This window comes from Halichoerus grypus, chromosome 1 (assembly GCF_964656455.1).
Source record: "Halichoerus grypus chromosome 1, mHalGry1.hap1.1, whole genome shotgun sequence".
NCBI lineage: Eukaryota > Metazoa > Chordata > Mammalia > Carnivora > Phocidae > Halichoerus > Halichoerus grypus.
In genome coordinates, this window is record NC_135712.1 from 149,486,156 (window position 1) to 149,508,001 (window position 21,846).

Sequence of the window (21,846 nt, forward strand, 5' to 3'; positions counted from 1 at the left end):
ATAAATGCAGAAAGAAGGATAGAGTTAAAAAATGACTTCAAAATGCTTAAATTTCCCATGTGTGACCAATGGAAGCCTCTAGAAGTCTGGGTTGTTTGACATAACCCCATTCCCCTTTGGTAGCTTCTTTGCTTTCCAGAACAACAAAATCTCCCTGGCTCAACTTGTACATCTCTGCCCCCAACATGGAATTAGTGATTTTTTTTTTTTTTTAATGAGTCTTTGTTCCTTCTAGAGAGGAATGATATTTAGAGGTCACCTCATGGGTGCTGGGGTGCACAGTATTATTCAATCCAGCAGTATGGCATCAGTACATCAAGGATGGACAGAATGAACAGAGTGAGGCAATAAACCACAAGGTCATAGTGATATTTCCAGTTCAGTTCTCAGATTACAGAATTTTTCCTTAACTTTTTTGATTTTATATTTGTATTCCTTTGCTCTTACACTGAAAGTCTTGGTTCTGGATAACAGTATCATAATTAATTATTTGCTTATTCTAATTTATACACAGTCTGAGTAATAAAAATATCACTCAGTAGTATTTTTAGAAAAATGTTTTAAAAACATATCAATATTGAAACTTGAAATAATTTTTGGGTGGTTATGCTACCCACTTGACATACAGTTAAGTTCATTTGTTTCAGTATGTTTTCAATTTTAAGAACTACTTTTTATTTATTTATTTATTTTTAATTTTTATTGTTATGTTAATCACCATACATTACATCATTAGTTTTTGATGTAGTGTTCCATGATTCATTGTTTGTGCATAACACCCAGTGCTCCATGCAGAACGTGCCCTCTTTAATACCCATCACCAGGCTAACCCATCCTCTCACCCTCCTCACCTCTAGAACCCTCAGTTTGTTTTTCAGAGTCCATCGTCTCTCATGGTTCGTCTGCCCCTCCGATTTCCCCTCCTTCATTCTGCCCCTCCTGCTATCTTCTTGTTCTTTTTTTTTTTCTAACATATATTGCATTATTTGTTTCAGAGGTACAGATCTGTGATTCAACAGTCTTGCACAATTCACAGCACTCACCATAGCACACACCCTCCCCAGTGTCTATCACCCAGCCACCCCATCCCTCCCACCCCACCCCCCACTCCAGCAACCCTCAGTTTGTTTCCTGAGATTAAGAATTCCCCATATCAGTGAGGTCATATGATACATGTCTTTCTCTGATCGACTTATTTCACTCAGCATAACCCCCTCCAGTTCCATCCACATCATTGCAAAAGGCAGGATCTCATTCCTTTTGATGGCTGCATAATATTCCATTGTACATATATACCACTTCTTCTTTATCCATTCATCTGTCGATGGACGTCTTGGCTCTTTCCACATTTTGGCTATTGTGGACATTGCTGCTATAAACATCGGGGTGCACGTACCCCTTCGGATCCCTACATTTGTATCTTTGGGGGTAAATACCCAGTAGTGCAATTGCTGGATCGTATGGTAGCTCTATTTTCAACTTTTTGAGGAACCTCCATACTGTTTTCCAGAGTGGTTGCACCAGCTTGCATTCCCACCAACAGTGTAGGAGGGTTCCCCTAAGAACTACTTTTTAATAATTAGATTTAAGTTGGGGCATTTGAGTGGCTTAGTCGGTTAAGCATCTGACTCTTGATCTCAGTTCAGGTCTTGATCTCAGGGTGATGAGTTCAAGCCCTGCATTGGGCTCCATGCTGGGTGTGAAGCCTACTTTAAAATTAGATGTAAGTTTTCAATTATGTTAAATATTCACATGGTTCCAATGTCAAAACTGTAAGACAAGGAATATATGTTTTTATTTTAATTCCAGTTAGTTAACATACAATGTTATATTAGTTTCAGGTTTACAATAGAGTGATTCAACACTTCTGTACATCACCTTGTGCTCATCACAACAAGTGTACTCCTTAATCCCCATCACCTGTTTAACTCATCCCCCCACCCACCTCTCCTCTGGTAACCATCAGGTTGTTATCTATAATTCAGAGTCTTAAAACAAGGTATATTTAAAGAACCTTAGCTTCCCTATCTTTCCCTCCTGCTCTGTTCTTCCTTATAATTAACGATTTGTCTTAGTTTTTGTTTTTCCTTCCATTGTTTCATTCAGAAAATATAAGCAAATGAATGAAAATATTCACCTTCCTTTCTTACTACAAAGGTAACATACTATCAAGACAGTTCTCACCTAGCTTTTTTCACTTGACAGTATTTCCTGGCCTCTGCCCATAGTGTTATATAGCAATCCTCTTCATTTCTTAGTATAGCTGCATGGTTCTCTATGGTGTGGGTATACCATGATTTATTCAATCAGTTCTCTACTGATGGACATCTTGCTCCCTTAGTCTTAATCCTGAGCAGATAACCATCTGAGGAAAATCCATAACAAGGAGAATAAAACAAGAAACATTAACAAGAAAAGGAACCCAGAGAATGAAGCCTATGTAGAGAAAAAAACAAACAAACAACACTATTAATATCTGCAGGGAGCTGAGAAAATTTATGTAACCATGAAAAAGAGAATGGGGTATCCCAACAAATCACAGAATAAGAAAGAGCTCTTGGAACAATCAAAGTATGCTATCAGAAATTAAAAAAAAAAAAAACTCATTAAGAAGAATCAGAAGATAAAGTTGAGGAAATCTTCCAGCAAAAAAGAAAAAATAAAAGTGATTTAAACATCAGGGAAACATATCACAGGGGCCAATCCTGGAAGTTCAATTTTTGAATAACAGGATTTCCAAAAAAAGAGAATGGAGAAAATGAAAGAGAAGAAACAATCCACAAAATTATTCAAGGTCATTTCTCGGAACTAAATTGCTTGAGTATCAAGAATTAAAGAACCCACCCAGTACACAGTGGAATAGATGGATGGGCCTACATGAAAGTACATCATTGTGTAATTTCAAAACACTGGGGAGAAAAAGATTTTTCAGGTTGCCAGAAATTTAAAAGAGGTCACATAAGATGGGTAATTGGATGTGTTCAGATTTTCAACAGCAGTACTGGAAGACAGGGGTCACTGGAGTAATAGTTTCAAAATCTTGAAGGAAAGTAATTTCCAACCTAGAATTTTATACCCAGCCAAACTACATCAAAGGTGAGTTTTTTTCAGACAAGCACAATCTAAAAAAGAATTATCTGACGATGCATAAGACTGAGGGGAAAACCACCAACAAGGAGTAGCAGCATTATTTAGAGGCAGGAACAGAGCCAACAGAATGATTAGATAGCTAAACTGGTTGCCTCTGAAGAATAAGTCAGGTGGGGGGGGGGGGGACTGCTCTTTTAATTGTGAGAATGTATAATTTTGATAAAAATATTAAAAAATCAGAAAGAGAAGAAACGATTTTAGAAAGAAAGGTGACTGTTTTGAGGTCTGTTTTGAGCTGATGTGATTGTTTTGAGAACCATGATGAAAGATACAGAGGAAGAAGTAGGACAAAAAGATTTTTTTTTTAAGATTTTATTTATTTATTTGACAGAAAGAGACATAGCAAGAGAGGGAACACAAGCAGGGGGAGTGGGAGAGGGAGAAGCAGGCTTCCCGCAGAGCAGGGAGCACTATGCAAGTCTCAATCACAGGACCCTGGGAGCATGACCTGAGCCAAAGGCAGATGCTTAATGACTGAGCCACCCAGGTGGCCCAGTAGGACAAAAAGATTCTAATAGGCTTGTGAAAACTGGTCAAAGGGTAGTGAAAGTTTAGACGCACCTTCTTAACCTACTGCACCCTCACCAACTTCTTGACTTGCTCTCCTTCATGTAAGAACCTGGAAGTCTTCTGGAAGCAGAGACTCCTTGAAGTTGGCTAAAAAAAAGAGCCATGCTAGAAGAGGTGGCATGGACCTTTCCCAAATATAGAACTGGGGGATATTGAGAAAAAAATTGGAGAAAAGATTTGTCAAGTTTCCTAAAAGTGAAAGGAGGAATGATGTCTGGGAAATGGGAAGTGGCTCCAAGTATTTGGAGACTAGAAGTGTTTCCCAAACTTTGCTTTATGTTATCATTACCCGAGGAGCTTTAAAAAATCTCAAAGCCCATGCCATACCCCATACCAATTAAATCAGACTATTTGAGAGTAGGAGTCAGACAACAGGATTTTTAAAAGGCCCTCAGGTGATTCCTATGTGCAGTCAGATGTGGGAACCACTGGAGTGGTCTGTGTGTGAGGAAGTAAGACTGGAAGGGTATGGCAAAAATTGTGAAGATTCTCAAATGCCCAGCTACCTAATTTGATCTGTAGTAGACAATGGGGGTGCCACTGAAGGATTTGAACTGGAAGTGATGCCATGTGACATTTGGGGAAGATTAATGGACAGAAGAAATGGGAGGAGCTGAGATTCTAGAAGCAAAAAGACCACTAGCTAGACCGAAAAGCTGGTTTTTGACTCAGAGTAAGCAGCACAGAGAAGGACACGGGTTGTGTGCATTAGGTGTGTCCATGTGTCATCAATGTGTGACATTGGTGTGACACCACATGACACACCATGTGTCACCTCCCTGCCTCATCGGAAACTGTACTGTCCCTCTCGGGAACCTCTGTGGCATCCTCCTCCCCGCCGCGGGGCTGCCCCGTGTGGTGGCCCTCGATGGGTGAGAGAATTGCCAGGAGCAGTGTAGGCCAAAGCCTTGTCCCAAGAGAGGACTGTGGGCTTTGCTCCTGGATTGGGTCAAATCCCTGGCGTCTGGGAAAGTGATCCCTGTACCAGACAAGCTGGGCGCCGAACCCGAATGGTGGGTGAGAGGCTGTGCGGCCTGTGGCGCCGAAGACCAAAGGCGAAATGGCAGCCTGAGGTCGTCCTAACTGTCCCCAACACTTTCAGTCATCACTGCCCTTCCAGGAGGTTCCCCGCCATTCCACCTGTGGGGAGAAGCTCACTCCTCTGCAAACACCTTGAACGCGGCGGTGAGCGTCAAGACATCGGGGGCCTCGCTGGCCTCTTCCCACCTGAATGCCCCGCGTCCACAGAATGGAGGCCTGAGCACACAGTAAGTGCTAGATAGCCAACCAGTGACCACCCGAGGTGACCGCGGAGTGGGGTATAGTATTGGTTGACAGAGGCTGGTGTCTCTAGTTTCTTTGTTGGAGGGGACCGGAGGGAAGAGAAGAGGCGAGCCAGGTCCCTCAGCTAACCGTGTTCTCAGTTTCCCCCACCATCGCGGTGGGCCCAGCCTACGAAATCCCAAGGACCCAAACGTGTCGCAGGGTCGTGTGTGTGCGCTCGGTCCGTCGTGGAAGCCGGCTCGAAGCACTCGTTTTTCAAAGGCGGCCGGGAGCCACCCCATTGGAGCACTCGCATGCCAGATGGGCGACATCGAAACGCCTCTTGAACACGGTGACAAACACGCCCCCCCACCCAGCGGCGACGTGCACGTGACAGTTTTCGGGCTCTCGCAACTACGTGGAAACTTGGAATAGGGCTGCCGCTGCACACAGCCGGAGCGCCGGGGCCCCGCGCCCCCGCCCCCTCGGCACTGCCCGGGAGCCGCGCCACCGCCAGCAGGGGCCCCGCGCGGCCGCAGCTCCCGCCGCTCCCGCCGCTCCCGCCGCTCCCGCCGCTCCCGCCGCTCCCGCCGCTCCCGCCGCCCGCACCCAGGGCCGCGGCTTTCGGGCTTCCGCGCCTCCCACCGCGCTCTGCCCCCGGGAAGCGGCCCCCGAGGCGGCGGCGGCGGCCCGGGCCATGTGGGACCCGCGGGCAGCTAGGTGCGTAGCGGCGCGGGAAACGCGGGGGGCGCCTCCGGCCTGCCGGGCCCCGCGCCTCTTCCCGGCGGGAAGCGGCGGCGCGCGGGAGCTGGCGAACCCGGTGGCGGCGGCCGAGCGATCGTCCCCGTGGGCCCCGCGGGCTCCGCGGTCATCCGGGGGCCGACCCGGGCCTGTTGCGCGGGGGCGCGCGCGAGGGGCGGCTCCGGCCTTCTCGGCCCCGGGGGACGAGGGCAAGCGCTGCGACAGGACTGCGGCGGCGCGCGGCCTGCCCCGTCCCCACCCCGGCACCGAAGCTGCGGCTCCCGGGCCCACCTCCCACCTCCCGCGCGGGACCCCAGTGCAGCTAGCAGGTGGCGATGAGCGGGCCAGCGGACGCGCCCCCGGGGCACGCAGTCGGGCTGGCTGGTCCCGGCTCGGGGAGGGATTTGCGGGAACTTGGACAGCGCTGGCCGCTGCCCGGCCGGAGGAGGTTCGCGATTCCAGCCCCGGGCAGGCCTCGTCCCCAGCCCGCGCGATCGCGAGCTGGGCTGGCCCGAAAGGGGCTGTCCAGTCCTCGATCCTCGGCTAACGGAGTGTAGGGGCGGGGTAGCAGCGGGACCCCCCAGCTGAGAAGTGGAGGGTTCTGCTTGCGAGCGTTTGCAGTCGTGGGCTCCGAGCGGGTAGGCTGTGCGGTGCACTCCGCCCCCCTCTCCGCGCTCCCCCCGCCCCGGGAGTCCCGCAGCCCCGCTGGAATAGCGCCTCTCTTTCGGTGTGCAGCGCGGGCCAGCTCTGCTCCCAGCTGGAGGCGTTTCCGCGAGCCTGCGAGCTTTCGTGCTTCCCAGGGACAATTTCTAGGGAGATGTGCAGTTTGAAAAATTGAAGAGAAAATTTTTGAAAAGAGGGGGAGAGAAGGGGGCTTCTGAGGTTTCTAGAACCCAGCCCAGTTGCTGTTGGCCCAGTCAATCCTTAGGCGGGGAGAAAGAGCTGGGAGCAAAGGGTCCTGCATTCCCAGTGACCAGGTTCTCCCCGGCTGCCTGGTGTTGAGCCTCCCCGGTGCCAGGCACCTTTTTGAGGCAAAACTTTTACCCGGATGGCTTGGTCTTTTGTTGAGCATCCTGTTTTGTGCCTTAATGAAAGTACTACCTTGTAAGAGAGTCAGAAGTTTGTTTTAACTGTTTTCCAGTCTGGTCTGTTTTGTAGAATTGCAGGATGGGCCTTTGAGTTCGAAGTAACATTTGCTGTTCTTGCATCCTCCGCAAGGGCTGGAGGTAGGATAGGTGTGTGTGGCATTCACCCCCAGAGTAGGATCCCACTGCCTCAGGATGTGGGTTTCTCCGTCTTTTTTTTTTTTTTAACCGAGCCCACAATAGAGACCCACACCTACCCACATAAGTATAAAATTGCAACAAGGGCTTTACAGTATATTTATTCTCTCTACAGGATGGCACATTCTATTAGAATCTATAGAATCTAATAGAATCTGTAGAATATTCTATTCTATTTTCTGTTGTTTAAAAAAACTAGTCATAATCCATGAACTTGATGTTGTGTTTGACTAATCAGTTTTAGGTGGCAACTGCAAGCTTTCTTTGGGACACCCCAAGAAAGGCTGAGGAGAACATCAGCATTTCACTGAGGAAGCAACTTTGGAAGGGGGGGAGTTGGTGTAGGAGAGATGAAGGAGGCTGAAATTCGTACCAGATTAAGGAAATTCATACTTGGGTAATAAGAATACCGTAGGAATGACTGTGTGGTTCCCACCAGTAGCATCTACAGACGCAGAACGAGGGATGCTTCTGGTTAATCTAGGTCCGTCTGTCTGTCCACACAGAGCTAGCTGGCCGCCTGCCATGGAGGCCAGTGGGGCCTTGTAGAAGTTTTGGAGAGATAGGGACATAATGGCTCCTTGGCATTAGGCCTTTTTTGGGGTGGTGCAGGAAGTAGGAAGGCAGGTGCTGCACAGCTGGCCACAGACTCTGGATTCATGAATTCAGAAGAGGATTCTTAAAGTCTCTGCTCAGAATTCCACAGCAGCAGTGTTAGGAGCAGCACCGTGAACATTTTATAGATGGAGAAACTGTAGCCCATCACCCAGTAGTCATTAGCTAATTAAGGGTACCTCTGGGATTGGACATCCACTGTCTTGCTTTTTCAGCCCATGGCTCTCAGGGACCAAATAGAGACTTTGCCCTTGTGGAATTCTCAAACTTCTCTTTGCTGGTTAGTTCTGTTTTCCTGGGTTGCTGCCAAAGGCCCATTTCTATGGCATATACCTTCTTACTGTTTTATTTTTGTTTCTTGGGATGGTGATTCTTTCCCCCCCCTTCTTTTTGCTTAGGTTTCCCCTGCATGTGCTAGACTCAGGAAATGATTTTTGGCAGTAAATTGTGACAATTATAAGGTTCACCCTCATTTATTTTTTACTTATTTTTAAAAGATTTATTTATTTATTTTAGAGAGCGAGAGAGAGCAGGGGGCAGGGGCAGAGGGAGAGAGAATCTCAAGCGGACTCCTCGCCGAGAGCCAGCCTGTCCCAGGGCTCAATCTCACGACTCTGAGATCACAACTTGAGCCAAAATCAAGAGCCTGACGCTTAACTGACTGAGCCACCCAGGTGCCCCAAGGTTCCCCCTCATTTATTTCCCATCTCCCAGGATCACTGCCCCTCCCCCCTTTTTCAGGTTTACAGCTGCTGACTTTATTATTATTATTATTTTATTATTATTATTTTACTTTAGGTTCACTTAAGGTGTGGCCCCATCTTTCATCTCAATGTCTTAGCTGTCACTGGGAAAATGTCACAAACAGTCTTCTGGACTATTGTACCACCTTCCTTTTATCCTCTCTAGACACCAAAGATAAATGCTGTAAAAATCATTTTACATATATGCTTTTTCATCAAAACATTTGGTGAACATCTACCATATCCTTGTCACTATTTTAAGGGCTAGCTTATATTTTGACATTTATCATATGCCACTCATATAGCCTCATTAACTGTCAATTAAGATTTGAAATTGTATTGAAGGTGGAGGCCATGTCTTAGATATCTGTGAATCCTTTTCTGTTCATAGAATGGGTAAGAGCATTTTGTACATATGGGTGTTAAGAGTTAATTGAATGATGGAAAACAAAAATAAATGAAAGTCTTTTCTCCAGAGTGAGGTATGCAAAGTCAGATCAGTTATGCTGTTTTTGTTTTTTAAATTTTCTATTTAATTAATGTATACCCCCTTCACCCATTTCTCCCATCCTCCTTACCCCACCTCTGGCAACTGCCATTCTGTTCTCTGTATCTATGAGCTTTTTTTTTTTTTAAAGATTCCACATATAAGAGAGATCATACAGTACTGCAGATTTTTTTAGTAGCCAAAGTGGAGCCTGGAGGTCCCGTGTTTGAGGAGGGTAAAGCGATCCCGTGGATGTTTTTAAGAACTGAAGTGGAGGTTGGGGTGTGGGCCTCCGGCCATTGTCAAGAGAGTGGCATTATTTCACTTGACCTTGAGGAATAAGCTCTCCTTTGCCTTTCCAGCTGGGGAAGAGGAGCTGACATTGGCTTGCCTCTGGTTTTCCAGTCAGTGACACAGCTGAGTATGGCCTTATGGCTTTGGTAACAAGCTTCCTTGGAGTGCAGCCTGAAGTTCTTATGGCCATCAAATCCTTGTTATAAGAAATCTTTACAAGAAAGAGGAAATAGGGGAAATGGACAATTTCCTTAGCCAAGATGACACTTCGAGTTACGGCAGAGACTGATGGTGGGGACAGTGGCAGTGGTGGGGGCAAACATTCAGGTTGAAACTTAAAAAGTATTGAACCAGGTAAACAGACATCTTGGGACCCCAAAATGTCATGGTGCCCAAACCGAGAGCAGTGTTCTTCTTTTGGTCAACATGGTTGTCCATTCTGCCTGACCAGGCATTTTTCTTGGTCTCAACATTCATACGTAAAGCATTGCCTTGTTTCCTTGTTTTTATTGAATATCTGGAAGGGTGAATGAGCTTTACCTGTGATACCTTGGACCCAGTTTACCTGCACTGACTCCATCTTTTGCCTTGTCTGTATCAGTGCCCGCCTGCACTCACCATGATGTGTTTACCTGAGCTCTTATGAGCCTGGCAAGCTGGTGGGACCCTCTGTCTGTCAGAGGCAGGCTGGGTCTGAATTTGGCTCTGTCTGTGTTTGACGTTCCAACACCACTTAGACTGAGATGTTTTTATTTTGAAGCACTGGGTCCTCCTATCAGTGGGGTAGCATTTGGAAAGGGAACAAGATTGCTAGCCCTGGAAAATGCTGATGATATTTTGGGGGAAACCAAGCCAGCACTACACAACGTAGAAAATATAGAGAATTATAGTGCCATACTGGGCGAGTTGATTGCCGGTGTAAGAATACTTGGCTCACAGCCCTGAATGGGAATGAGCTTCATACCCAGCTGTAGCCTCCAGGGTGCTCTCCTTTGGTCACCTTTGCGCCAGCTCATCCTCTGCCCTTTGGGGTCCACTCTCCCTGGAGGCTCAAAAATTGGTAATTTTGAGGACTCACTCAAGTCTGAACTTATTGGCCAGGGACTAAGGGTCCTTATACTCTGGCCCTTAGACTTCCCTCTGATAGGCCCTTTCTTCTCCCCTCAGGGTCTTACCTATTCTCACCTCTTTTTGCTCTTCATTGTCCAAGTCAGTTCTCCTCATATACTGAGGCCCCTGCATTGGCCTATGGAGGATGTAAAGATAGGAGCCGGGAGGTGCTTCTGGTGGTGGTAGAGCAGAGTTAATGCCAGGCAGACCTGTGAGAAAGCGTCCATGGAGATGTGGACAAACACTCTAAGACAGTTGCTAGCTCCTGAATCCTTCTCAGGAGGAAGTAGGGGAGGTGAGTGTTGAACCATGCCTGGGCCGATGAAGAGAACTTCCAGTGGGCAGATTGAGAGGTGCCAGCAGGGAGAGAGGGACAGTCCAGGTAAAAGAAACAGCTTCTTAATCAAGAATAACAGTGAGCAAAAGGGCTTAGACTCTAAATATCAATATAATAATAGTAATAATAATAACAACAGTTGACCTTGAGCCGGGCTTTATGCTGGGTGTGTTTCAGATATTCTCTGATGTAATTGTTATGGAAGTACTATGAACAATCCCCGTTTTACAGATGTCCCTGCACCAGAATGTAAGCTTCTGGGCAGCAGTGTTTTGATCGGTTGTGCTCATCCATATATCTCAGGCATCCAGCAGCTTTGCAGCACATATTAAGCATTCAACGAATGTGTGTTGACTGAGGAAACAGAGAGTCCAGTCCTATAGGTGATGCTGTCCCTGTTTTCCAGGAAGGAAACAGGCCTAGGCTTACGTGGCCTGGAAGAGGTAAAGTGTGACTCTGATCTCACGTTTTTGACCTTTCTCATACAAGGACACACCCATAACCTTATATTCTCCTTCTGGCATTAGCTCCAGCACTGCAGAGGCATATGAGAGGGAGGGAGCCAGAAGAATTTGGGGTTATGTGGCTACAACATGGCAGGCACATAGGGTTGGAGAATACTGGAAAGCTAAGATGAAGGGTGTGTGTGTGTGTGTGTGTGTGTGTGTGTGTGTGTGTAGGACTTAGAATGGGATTCTGAGCTATTTAGACTAAATGGGATTAGGAGCCATGGAAAGTGTGTGTGTGTGTGTGTGTGTGTGTGCGTAACTCTGTGTTTTATTTAGAGGGCTGAGGCTGTGGATGAATAATTGTTCAGGCTGGCCAAAGTTCATCCTTTTTAAAGGCCAAGTTCAAGTTCCCAGTGTTTCAGGAATCTGTCAGCGGTGTTAGAGCTGAGGCTAGAACTCAGGTCCTCCCAGCACTGCTAAGGGAGCTCCCTTCACTGGGTGTGCCTTTCAAGGTCCCTGCCTGGGGGAGACTGTTTTGTTTATGGGGAGCTCCTGGGCACCTGTGGACCCTCCCCAGGCTGCAGTGGATGGTGTTTTAGTCCTCTGCAGGGTTTGTGTTGCCTTCCAGATTGAGGGGGAAGCAGACTGCTGTGGTTTTGAGGGTGGGAGTTGGAATGGGGGCCATTAAGTAGCATTTAAATGATTAAAGAGAGGCTCGGGGGTGGATCTGGAGGAGAAGATGACAGGGTTGCTGGTAACCAAACTCCAAATTCTCCTTTGAATGAATGATAAAGCACCTTTCTTCAAGGGCTGTCATAGGAGGGCCTTGCATCCTCCTTGGGCGCTGCCCCTGACTTCACAACCATCTGTAGCTCCCGGGTGCTCCAACGGAGAGTGGAAAAGCTAACTGAGGGGAATGTGGCAGTTGTTGGGCAGCCCGGATTTAGCACAGACACTGAGTCCAGATTTGTGAGCAGCCTGTGTTGGCTGATGCTTACCTACCCATACTCTTGAGACAGAGTATGGAATGCTCATTTTTCAGTTTCCTTCAGGTTTGCTTTTGTAGAGACTTTATTATTTTTTTTTAAGATTTTATTCTTAAGTAATCTCTACACCCAACGTGGGGCTCGAACTTACAACTGAGATAGGGAGTTACCCGCTCTACCAATTGAGCCAGCCAGGTGCCCCTGGATTTGATTTTAATTTTGAAGGCCATCCTTTCTGTTTTCCCCAAACACCCTCACCCTTTCTGCATCCATCTTCTCCAAAGAGTTGTGAACAGTTGGTATCAGACTTGGGTTTGTACCTTGCTTGGAGAAGTCCTTTCACCTTGATGAAGCTGTTTCCTGACCTGTACTATTGGGGTAATAATTATACCTCCCTCACTAGCATTGTTAGGGATGTTCCATGAGAAAATGCCCAAGAAGGGCTTAGCACAGGGCCTGGCACATAGTAAGTGCTCAGTAAATTTCAGCTGTGATTACACAGCTGCCTCGGACTACTCTCATTCAAATAGCAAAATGGAAGGATGCTAGTCTGTGCACACACTGAGGAGAAATCATGCCCATCCCCGGCTCCCAGCTGGGAGGGAGGTCAAGTGATGGGGACTCCACTTCAGAACTAGGAGTTATAATTGATCTGTCTTTGCCCTTAGCGATATATTTCTTGAGTACCTTCCGGGGACCTGGCGTAATTTTAGGAATTTGGAATGTCTACTCTCAAAGCTCATACTATCTGCACACCGTCCAGGCCTACAATGTACTCTAAGGTTCTTGGCTCATCCTTTTGCAAGAAGGCATTCTTTAGTCTGAGCTTACATTCTTCCTCCCCCCTCTTTTTTTTTTGGTGAGTTAAAAATTTCTTCTTTTGTGAAATTCTGGGGGCAGTAGATGGTACACCTTTAAAATTTTTTTTTAAATTAAAAAAAATTTTAAAGTAAACTATGCCCAACATGGGGCTTGAAATCACGACTCTGGGATCAAGAGTCACATGCTCTAGTGACTGAACCGGCCAGGTCTTCCCTGATGGTACACTTTTAAAAAAATGCTCTTATTTGGCAAAATAAAGAGTTGGCAACTCTTTCTCTCTCTCTCTCTCTCTTTTTTTTTGTTTTGTTTAGAGTGTGCATGAGTAGGGGGGAGGGGCAGAGGAGGAGGGAGGTTGAATCTCAAGCTGAGCATGGAGCCTGGTGCAGGGCTCTATCTCAAGACCCTGAGATCATGACCTGAGCGGAAATCAAGAGTTAGAGGCTTAACCGACTGAGCCACCCAGGCCCCCTGGTACCCTTCAGTTTCTTTTCTCTGTGTGTAAATGTTTCTGTTTGTCAGTTCCAGAAGTCTAGGAACCACTGATCTATAGGATTATTCTTTGCTTTCAGTTTTTCTGAATCTCCGGGAATATAATTTCACATGGGAATATGTGGCCCTGTGTGCTGTCTGTTGAATTTTCAGCAGGTGCTTATAAATTTGTTTTCCCCAAGTAGCTGACAGCTTTGGCAGATTTTGGTTGGACTTATCTGGTTGTTTCTGGTTTGTCCTTTATGCAGTTGACTTTTATTAAATTTGTGTCCTTTTCCAAGGGAGCAGCTGACATTCTTGGCTTTCCAGGAGATGGTCAGAAATCTGAAACCAGGAGTGAAATTGTCTAGTTCGAATTAAACTCCAGAACCTTTCTTCCTTTCCCATTTCTCTAGCTTAATCTGATGAGTAAAGAAATAGCCAGAAAGTCATTTATTCATTTAACAATGCTGAGCCCTTGGTTGCAGACATAAGACTCAGTAAGACTTAGTTTCTCCCTTAAGAGTTTAGTCTACTGGGGAAAGCAGAAAAACCTAGCACTGGGTGTGAAGCATAAAGGCTAGGTGGGAGATACATGTCGAGAGGAGTAGATAGATTGTAACTCAGGGTGTTAAACTGTATGAAAGCTGCACACAGGGTCTGAAACCTTTGGGAACTTTCATGGAAATGATGCCTGAGAGGAGGTAGAATGGGAGATCCCGGAGGCTTTTAACCCACCCCCCCCCCCCACAGCATGCGGTCTGATGGATTTGGGGACCATCTCACCAGTGATGGTGAGGAGGCTGAGCTGGAGCTGGATGAGGCTGGGGCAAGGGGAGGATCACAAGGCAGATAATGTAGTAACCCAGGCCAGTGGGAAAGATGTCTCTAGAGGGTGTGTACAAACCGGACTTGGGGACAGCTGTTCTGAGGCCTGGGTGCCTCTTAGGGATGATGAAGCTGAGGGAGAGGTGGGGAGAGGTTGCCTTGTCTTCAGCCTGTTGTTTCCTGGTTAGGGCACTTCCAGTGTTTGTGTTCGGATGCACAAGTTGATTTTTGGCCCAAATCTTTGGTGTGCAACTGGGAATGGCACATAGGATTCGTTTGGGGCATGGATGTGTGCCACCTAGAGTGAATGTTGGGGGAAGGATTCTGAGGATTTGTCAGGCCCTGAAGGAAGGACTACTGTGATTGGAGGTGTCTGGGGTGGGGTGGGGGCAGGACACCCCTGATAGAAATCTTTGTCTAATGTGAACCTGCAGAGAGGGATGAAATGGCAAGCCGCTCTCATTTCCTCCCTTTCTAGTGAATGCAACTAAAAACTCAAATTGTTTAGGTAAAAGGGGGAAAGTTCTAGAAGGCTGCTGATGTCTCTAGTAACTTGGGAAGGGGTAGGGAAGGAGCTGGGCCTCAGAGGCAGGGGAATGTGGAGGGAGCCCCTCTTTCTGCTCTCTCTGGGTGTAGGTATTGTGATCTCTCAGCCCAGAGTGGCTTCTTCTCAGGGTGGGGGGTAAGGCTGTGGCCCTCTGGAGCCTCCTGCGTCAGCTGCCACTACCAGAGGAGGCTCTTCCCGAAGTTCTGATTCAAAAGTCCCAGGGAAGTGTTCTGTCAGGGAATTCTGGCCCATAGGTCTGGCACATAGAGCATGTGGGAGGCCCTGGGACCTGCCTCTTGCACCTCAGACCTCCCCTCAGTAGGCCTCTGTGGTGAGCCGAGCAGCCATTCCAGAGCATGCTCACCCTGGTGACTGTCCACCTGACAAGAGTTTATTAGGGCCTGTAAGCAGGAGGTAGACCCTTCTTTTCAAAGGAACAATCCCAGTAGAGAAAGCTTGGGGCCATTTTCAGATGCTACAGTGCTGACCCCCTCCGACTCCTCATCCAGGGAAGGCCTGGAAGCTCAGATTTTCTCAGCTGTAGCGGTTTAACTGACTGTTAATTTCAGGGAACCCCTGTGGAAACAGGCCAATACTAGGGCTGTGTTTTTTACCAAATATTTTCTCTTTGCTGGGTAAACAAAGCAAAGGTTCTGTAAATGTTGCAGGGATTACACTCAAATAACCTACAGAGGTCGTCATGGCCAGTACCATTAACCCAAACCTTTGCAGACCAGGGGCAAGACCTGGCTTCTGGTCCTGGCTTTCCCGCCCATCCACAGTGCTGTGGACCAGGGCCCCGGGGCGGAGGCTGGGAAGTCAGCCCGGGTTTCAGCTCTGGTGCTCGCTACACTGTGACTGTGGTCGGGCCCCCGAATCTTTGAGCCTTGGCTTCCTTGCTCCAGAAATTTTAGTCCAACCATCTCACTTTATTAAGTCCTTTCTCTGTATATGATTCTGTGAGCATATTCAGAGAGGTGTCATCTTCGTTTCCTAGGGCTGCAATAACCACTTACCACAACCTGTGTGACTTACCTCAACAGAAATTCATTCTATCATGGTTCGGGAATGTTCTCCCAATTCCCAGACCTACACCCCAAAGATCACCACTCTTGTTCGCTTCTTTTTTTTTTTTTAAAGATTTTATTTATTTATTCATTAGAGACAGAGAGAGAGAAGCAGAGGGAGAAGCAGGCTCCCAAGGAGCAGGGAGCCCGATGCGGGACTCGATCCCAGGACCCTGAGATCATGACCTGAGCTGAAGGCAGACGCTTAACCATCTGAGCCACCCAGGCGCCCTCTTGTTCGCTTCTTAAGGCCTTCCAGAAATTCTCCCGGTAGGTTAAGTGTACACACACACACACACACACACACACCCTTAAGCTCTCCAAGTACCTCTACAAATTGGTCTCCAGATTGCTTTATTCACCTTCATTGTGCATCTTGACATGGCTTCCTCTTACTTAGATCAGCTCATGGTTTTAACAATTGTATCGTGTTCTGCACTCAGCTGTACTTTTCTTTGTATAAAGGTCTCCACTTACTGGACTTTTGGATTTGTATCACACTTCTGCTTTCACAAAAGACGAGGCAGTTAATATCCTTATGTACGTGAAAGAAATATGTTTGTAGAATACATTCCCATTTAGCTAACTAGCTGTGAGGAAGTGTGTGCACTTTTTTCCGTAGACAGACCCCCCTGCCCCCCGCCCCTTTACCCGGCCATCAGTTCTATGTGAGTGACTCTCCACCCATCATCTTGCCGACTCACAGTGTTTTGGGGGCTTTTTGATGTACAGAGGTTTTTAATTTTTAATGAATTATTGTCTATGGTTTCTGCTTTTGCTATCATAAGAATGGCCTTCTTGAGTGTGAAGATTACATAGTGTTTTTCATTGCATTAAAACTTCTTTGAATTTATCTAATTCAAGAATCCAAAAATATAAAAGGTTCCCATGGAAAGGAGAAAGTAGGTCTCCCTCCTCTGCCCTCTGCCCCATCCCCCAATAAAGGTAAATAATTTTATTTCTGGTGGATCCTTCCAGAACTTCTTTATGCATATGTAGGCAAATGCGAATATAAATTCTTATTCAACTCTTCCCTGTTTTTTTTAACTTGTACAAAAGGTAACGTGATATACACACTATTCTGCATTTGCTTTTTTCAAATATATTTGGAGATTATCCCAGATCAGTACATAGACAGCATCTTCATTCTTTGTTTTTCTTTCTTACTTTTGTAAGGCTTTGTTATGGGGGCTGCACTATAATTTATTAAACTAGTCTCCTGTTAATGGGCATTAATGCTCGTCCTACTCTTTTATAGTTACAACTTGACAAGTGAATAATCTTGTATATTTTCCATTTCCGGTGTGTGCAATCCATCTGTAAGATTGGTTTCCAGAAATGGAATTGCTGGGTCAAAGGCTCTATGTATGTGTCACTTGGTTCAGTATTCCCAAATTTCCTCCTAGAGCAGTTGCAGATGATCTAAAATTTGTACCTATATTTTCTCTTACTACCTTTATGGTCTCTTTTTCTCAATGATTTTTTAAAAAGTGAGATATTTGCATGTAATAAAAGGTGCAGATTTTAAGTGTACTGTTCGATGAGCTTTAATATAGAACATTTCCATTCCCCCCAAAAGTGCAGTCATTCCCCTTTCCAGTCAATAGCCCTCCCTCCCTAGGAAACCACAGTTCTGCTTTCTGAGATTTGCCAGTTCTAGAACTTCATTCAAGCCGAACCACACAGTAGACATTCTTTTGAGTCTGGCTTCTTTTGCTCATCATACTATTTTTGAGGTTCTGTATGTTGCTGTGCATTTTATTACACAATTTGTATTCATTTTCTGTTCCTGCTATAACAAATGACCACAGACTTAGTGGCCACATAAATGAATTTTGTCACGGTCGGGAGGTCAGAAGTCTGGGTTAACTTGGCAGGTTCCACAAGGCTGAAGTCAAGGTGTTGGCTGGTTGGGCTCTTACCGGGTGGGTCTGCAAAGAGCGCCTTCTAGGCTCATTCACATTGCTGGCAGGATCCAGCTCCTTGCAGCTATAGCATTGAGGGCCCTGGGCCCTTACTGACTGTTACCCAGGGGCCTCTCTTGGGTTCCAGGGCCACCTGCCTTCCTTCTGACGTTGCCTCCTCTCCATCGTTGAGGCAGTCAGTGACGAGTCTGGGTTTTCTCTAGTTTCACATTTTCTGCTGCATCTCTCCTGCCTTCTTCCGGCATCTTCTTGACTCTAGCCAGAGAAGGTTTTCTGCTTTTAAGTGTTCCTATGATCCGACTGTGCTCTCCCAGGTAATCCAGGATGATATCCTTGTCTAAAGGCCTATAATCTTAATACATCTACAGAGTCCCTTTTTGCATTCACAGGTTCTGGGTTTGGGGTGTGGACGTTTTTGGCAGGGGTGTGTGTGTCTCCTGTTCGGCCTATCACATGGCACCAGTTAGAAATTTAACTTCTTTTCCAGATATACAGCCCGTTGTACCAAACCGATTCATTCTTTTCCTATTAAAAAGCCATCTTTATCACACGTGGAATTCTTTCATAGTATATATTTGTTTCTGGGTATTCTGTTTTGTTTCGCTGGTCTGCCTACTCTCACGTTAGTATCATCCTTTAAAAATTAGATAAGTTTTATAAAAACACTTTATTTATTTTTTAAAAAGATTTTTATTTATTTATTAGAGAGAGCGAGAGTGAGAGAGCACAGCAGGGGGAGCAGCAGGGAGAGAGAGAGGGAGAAGCAGGCTCCTCACTGAGCAGGGAACCCAATGTGGGGCTCGATCCCAGGACCCTGGGATCATGACCTGAGCTGAAGGAAGACGCTTAACTGACTGAGCCACCCAAGTGCCCCTATAAAAACATTTTAAAGTGGTAGAGAAAATTTTCTCTAGATACTTCTTTTTTTCCCCCTATAGAATATATTTCTACCTGGTATATCCCTGATAGTCACAGGGGATCCATCCTCAGGCTTTTGTGTATTTCCCCAAATTGTGTACTTCACAGAGCATATACTTCACCCCATTTGATTCAGTGTCATCAGAATGGCTATCCTCAGGGGCTAGGCTGTGTGTGTGTGTAGAGAAGATAATTCAACATTACATGTGTTTGTTTGAAATCGGAGCTTCTATTTCTGTAATGCAAGGTAAGGTTTGACTAAAAGCTTTGGTGTTGACTTTCCCTGCGCTTTCCTCCCGTGGAGTCTGTCTGCCTCCTGACTTGGTCTTACAGTGGCCCCTTTCTCTCCATCCTACCCACAGCCAGCATTGATGCAGTTAGTTCTTAATCCCCCGCTCAAAACCCTTTAGCTCTGTGCTGTCCAGCATGGCAGCCGCTGTATACATTAAAGTCAGTGAAAATTAAATAAAAGAAACAATTCAGTTCTTCAGCTGGACCAGCCGTATTTCAAAGGTGTCATAGCCACCTGTGGCTAGTGGCTCTTGTATTGGCCAGTACAGAACAGAACATCCCCATCATCACAGGAAGTTGTAATGGACACTGCTGCTTTCCCAACTGCATTTAAGATGAATTCTAGGACCCTCAGATGGCCTCCACGGTCCCAGGTTGTCCAGCCCTTGGCAGCCATTACCTCCTCCCCAGCCTTACTTCTGTCCCCTACCCCATGGCAGGCTGGTGAGACAGCTGAGGGGGGCCAACACAATAGTCTGGTCTTTCTTTTTCTATTTAAAACACCCAGGTAGGAAAAGCTTGGGCCCAGCACTTCATACTTTTCCACAGGCCTTTTGAAAAAATGTGAGTGAGTTTCGTAAGAAAATCTCTACTCTTCTTCCTCATTTGCACCCTTTCCTTCCGGAAAAAAGAAAGGCAAAGAAAACTAATTGGAGTCCCCAGAATGAGTTCTGACTTTGGACTTTCTTTCTTTCTTCCTTCCTTCTTCTTCTTTTTTTTTTTTTAAGTAGGCACCATGCCTAGCACAGAGCCCAGCATGGGGCTTGAACTCACAACCCTGAGATCAAGACCTGAGCTGAAGCCAAGAGTCAGATGCGTAACTGGCTGAGCCACCCAGGTGCCTCCTGACTTTGGATTTTTATCCCGGACCGTTTGTGGCCGCCTTCTCTCCTGTGGAGAGTAGGAAGGAGTCAGTTTTAAGAACCGTTCTCCCTGGCCTCAGTTTGGAACTCTCTTTATCCCCAGCATTCCAAATTTCATCTTAGATCATTGGCTGGTTTTGGGGTCTTTTGAAAAGATTTTAATAAAAAAGGGGAAAAAAAACCCAAAACAAGAAAAGTGAATTTTCTATCAAGATTTCGAGTAGCATGCAGATAATGTATGAAAGTGAAGCCTCCCTCTGCCCATTTTAGTGGCCTCAAGCCCACCCCTGTTTGCAGGTTTCACTCTATTCCTGTAAGTCAGTTACAGAATTTCATGTGTTTATACACAAGTAATAAAAGCCACAACAACCTGGATCTGTTCTGTTTCAGATTTGCTTGTTTCGAAATCTACTGAGTGCATTTGTATTTTTCTTGCTTCTAACTTCCTTGGGTCTAACTAGGCAGCCCATGACACCTCCCCACAAAAGGACCCTGAATTCTGATAGGGACACAGTGAGAGTGTGAAACCGCTTTCATACCACCAGCAAAACTGGAAGTGAGTGCTGGGTGTCAGCCAAATCATCACATGCCTGGGGGATTGACTGGGTGCTGACCTTTGAGCCTTTGTATAGCTTAAAGTCACACCACCTGGGTTTGGATTCTAGCGCCACCACCTTCTAGGTAACTGTGGCAAGTAGCCCCAGATTCCCTGTATGTCAAATGGGGACGATCATGACTACCTCATGGGCTTTCTTGTAAGGATAGAATGGCATGATTGACATAAAGCACATAGTAGGTGCTCAGTACCTATTAGCCATCAAGCACATTGTCATTACCACTTGTATTCAACAATTTCATCTTATAAACAGATGGTCCAGTTGTTAAAAAAAAAAAAAGTTTCAACAACTGAGCCCTCTGTGTTCTAAGGAAGAGATGTAAAACATTCTTCTCTATAATGAGAATGTGACGGCCAATAAATCCTATTAAGAAGCAAAAAGCCTTCTGGGTGGTTGGCAATCCCCCTATTTCCTGTGACGTGATTTTACCAAGAAAAAGCAGAAACAAGTGAAGGAACACTTTTGATATTTCCTCACTTAGCATTAAGAGCTCACTCTTGGTGTCTAGAGGAGTATGAAAAAAAACCCAAATTCTGACATGAATAGTTTTTATTGTATTTGTAAATACAGTGGAAATGTTTTGCTTTTGAATTCTTCAATTAAGCCCTTAAAGAGTCTCATTTTAATAACATTTATGTTCTGATTATTAATGTTGTATGTTGTAGAGCAGTTGAAAATTCAGAAAAGCACAAGAAGGAAAATTAAAACCCTGCCTCATCTTTTTTTTAAGGCTTTTCTTTTTAAGATTATTTATTTATTTATTTATTTGAGAGAGAGAGAGAGAGAGAGAGAGAGAGTGAGAGAGGAGAGCACAAGCAGGAGAGGGAGAAGCAGACTCCTAGCTGAGTAGGGAACCTGATGCGGGGCTCGATCCCAGCATCCTGGGATCATGACTGAGCCACCCAGGTGCCCCCAAACCCTGCCTAATCCTAATGGTGTGGCTGTTAGTTAACATTTTGGCATATTTTCAATATATTATATGTGTTTAGAATTCAATTTGGGGGGTGCTTAGGTGGCTCAGTTGGTTAAGCATCTGCCTTTGGCTCAGGTCTTGATCTGGGGGTCCTGGGATTGAGCCCCGCATTGGGCTCCCTGCTCAGTGGGGAGTCTGCTTCTCCCTCTCCCTCTGCCCCCACCCCCCACTTGTGTTCTCTCTCTCCCTCACTCTCTCAAGTAAATAAATAAAATCTTGAAAAAAATTCAATTTGGGATTATACACCTATTTATGTAGACTGTATTTTTCATTTACTAACTTAGCCAATCATTAAATATTCTTTTACAACATGATTTTTGAAATAACTGTGTGGTGTTCTACCATATGGATATTCTATAACTGATTCAAATCCATTACGAGTTATAGGACATTTAGGGTTATTTATACTTTTTCACTGTGGCAAACATCCATGAGACTAAATCTAACCATGATGTAGTATATTTCCCCTGTAAGCAACATGATGTAGTGTATTTCCCCA

At 45.8% G+C, this 21,846-nt stretch overlaps 1 protein-coding gene across 1 annotated transcript in view; it reads left to right on the forward strand.

Annotated features, from left to right (window-relative positions):
- Nucleotides 1-5,575: 5,575 nt before the first annotated feature.
- TRANK1 (tetratricopeptide repeat and ankyrin repeat containing 1) overlaps nucleotides 5,576-21,846 on the forward strand; it is a 101,681-nt gene continuing 85,410 nt past the window's right edge. The window contains exon 1 of the mRNA XM_078073787.1: nucleotides 5,576-5,703. Coding sequence (XP_077929913.1) covers nucleotides 5,681-5,703 — 23 coding nt within the window. The 5' untranslated portion in view covers nucleotides 5,576-5,680. The remainder of the gene's footprint in view (nucleotides 5,704-21,846) is intronic.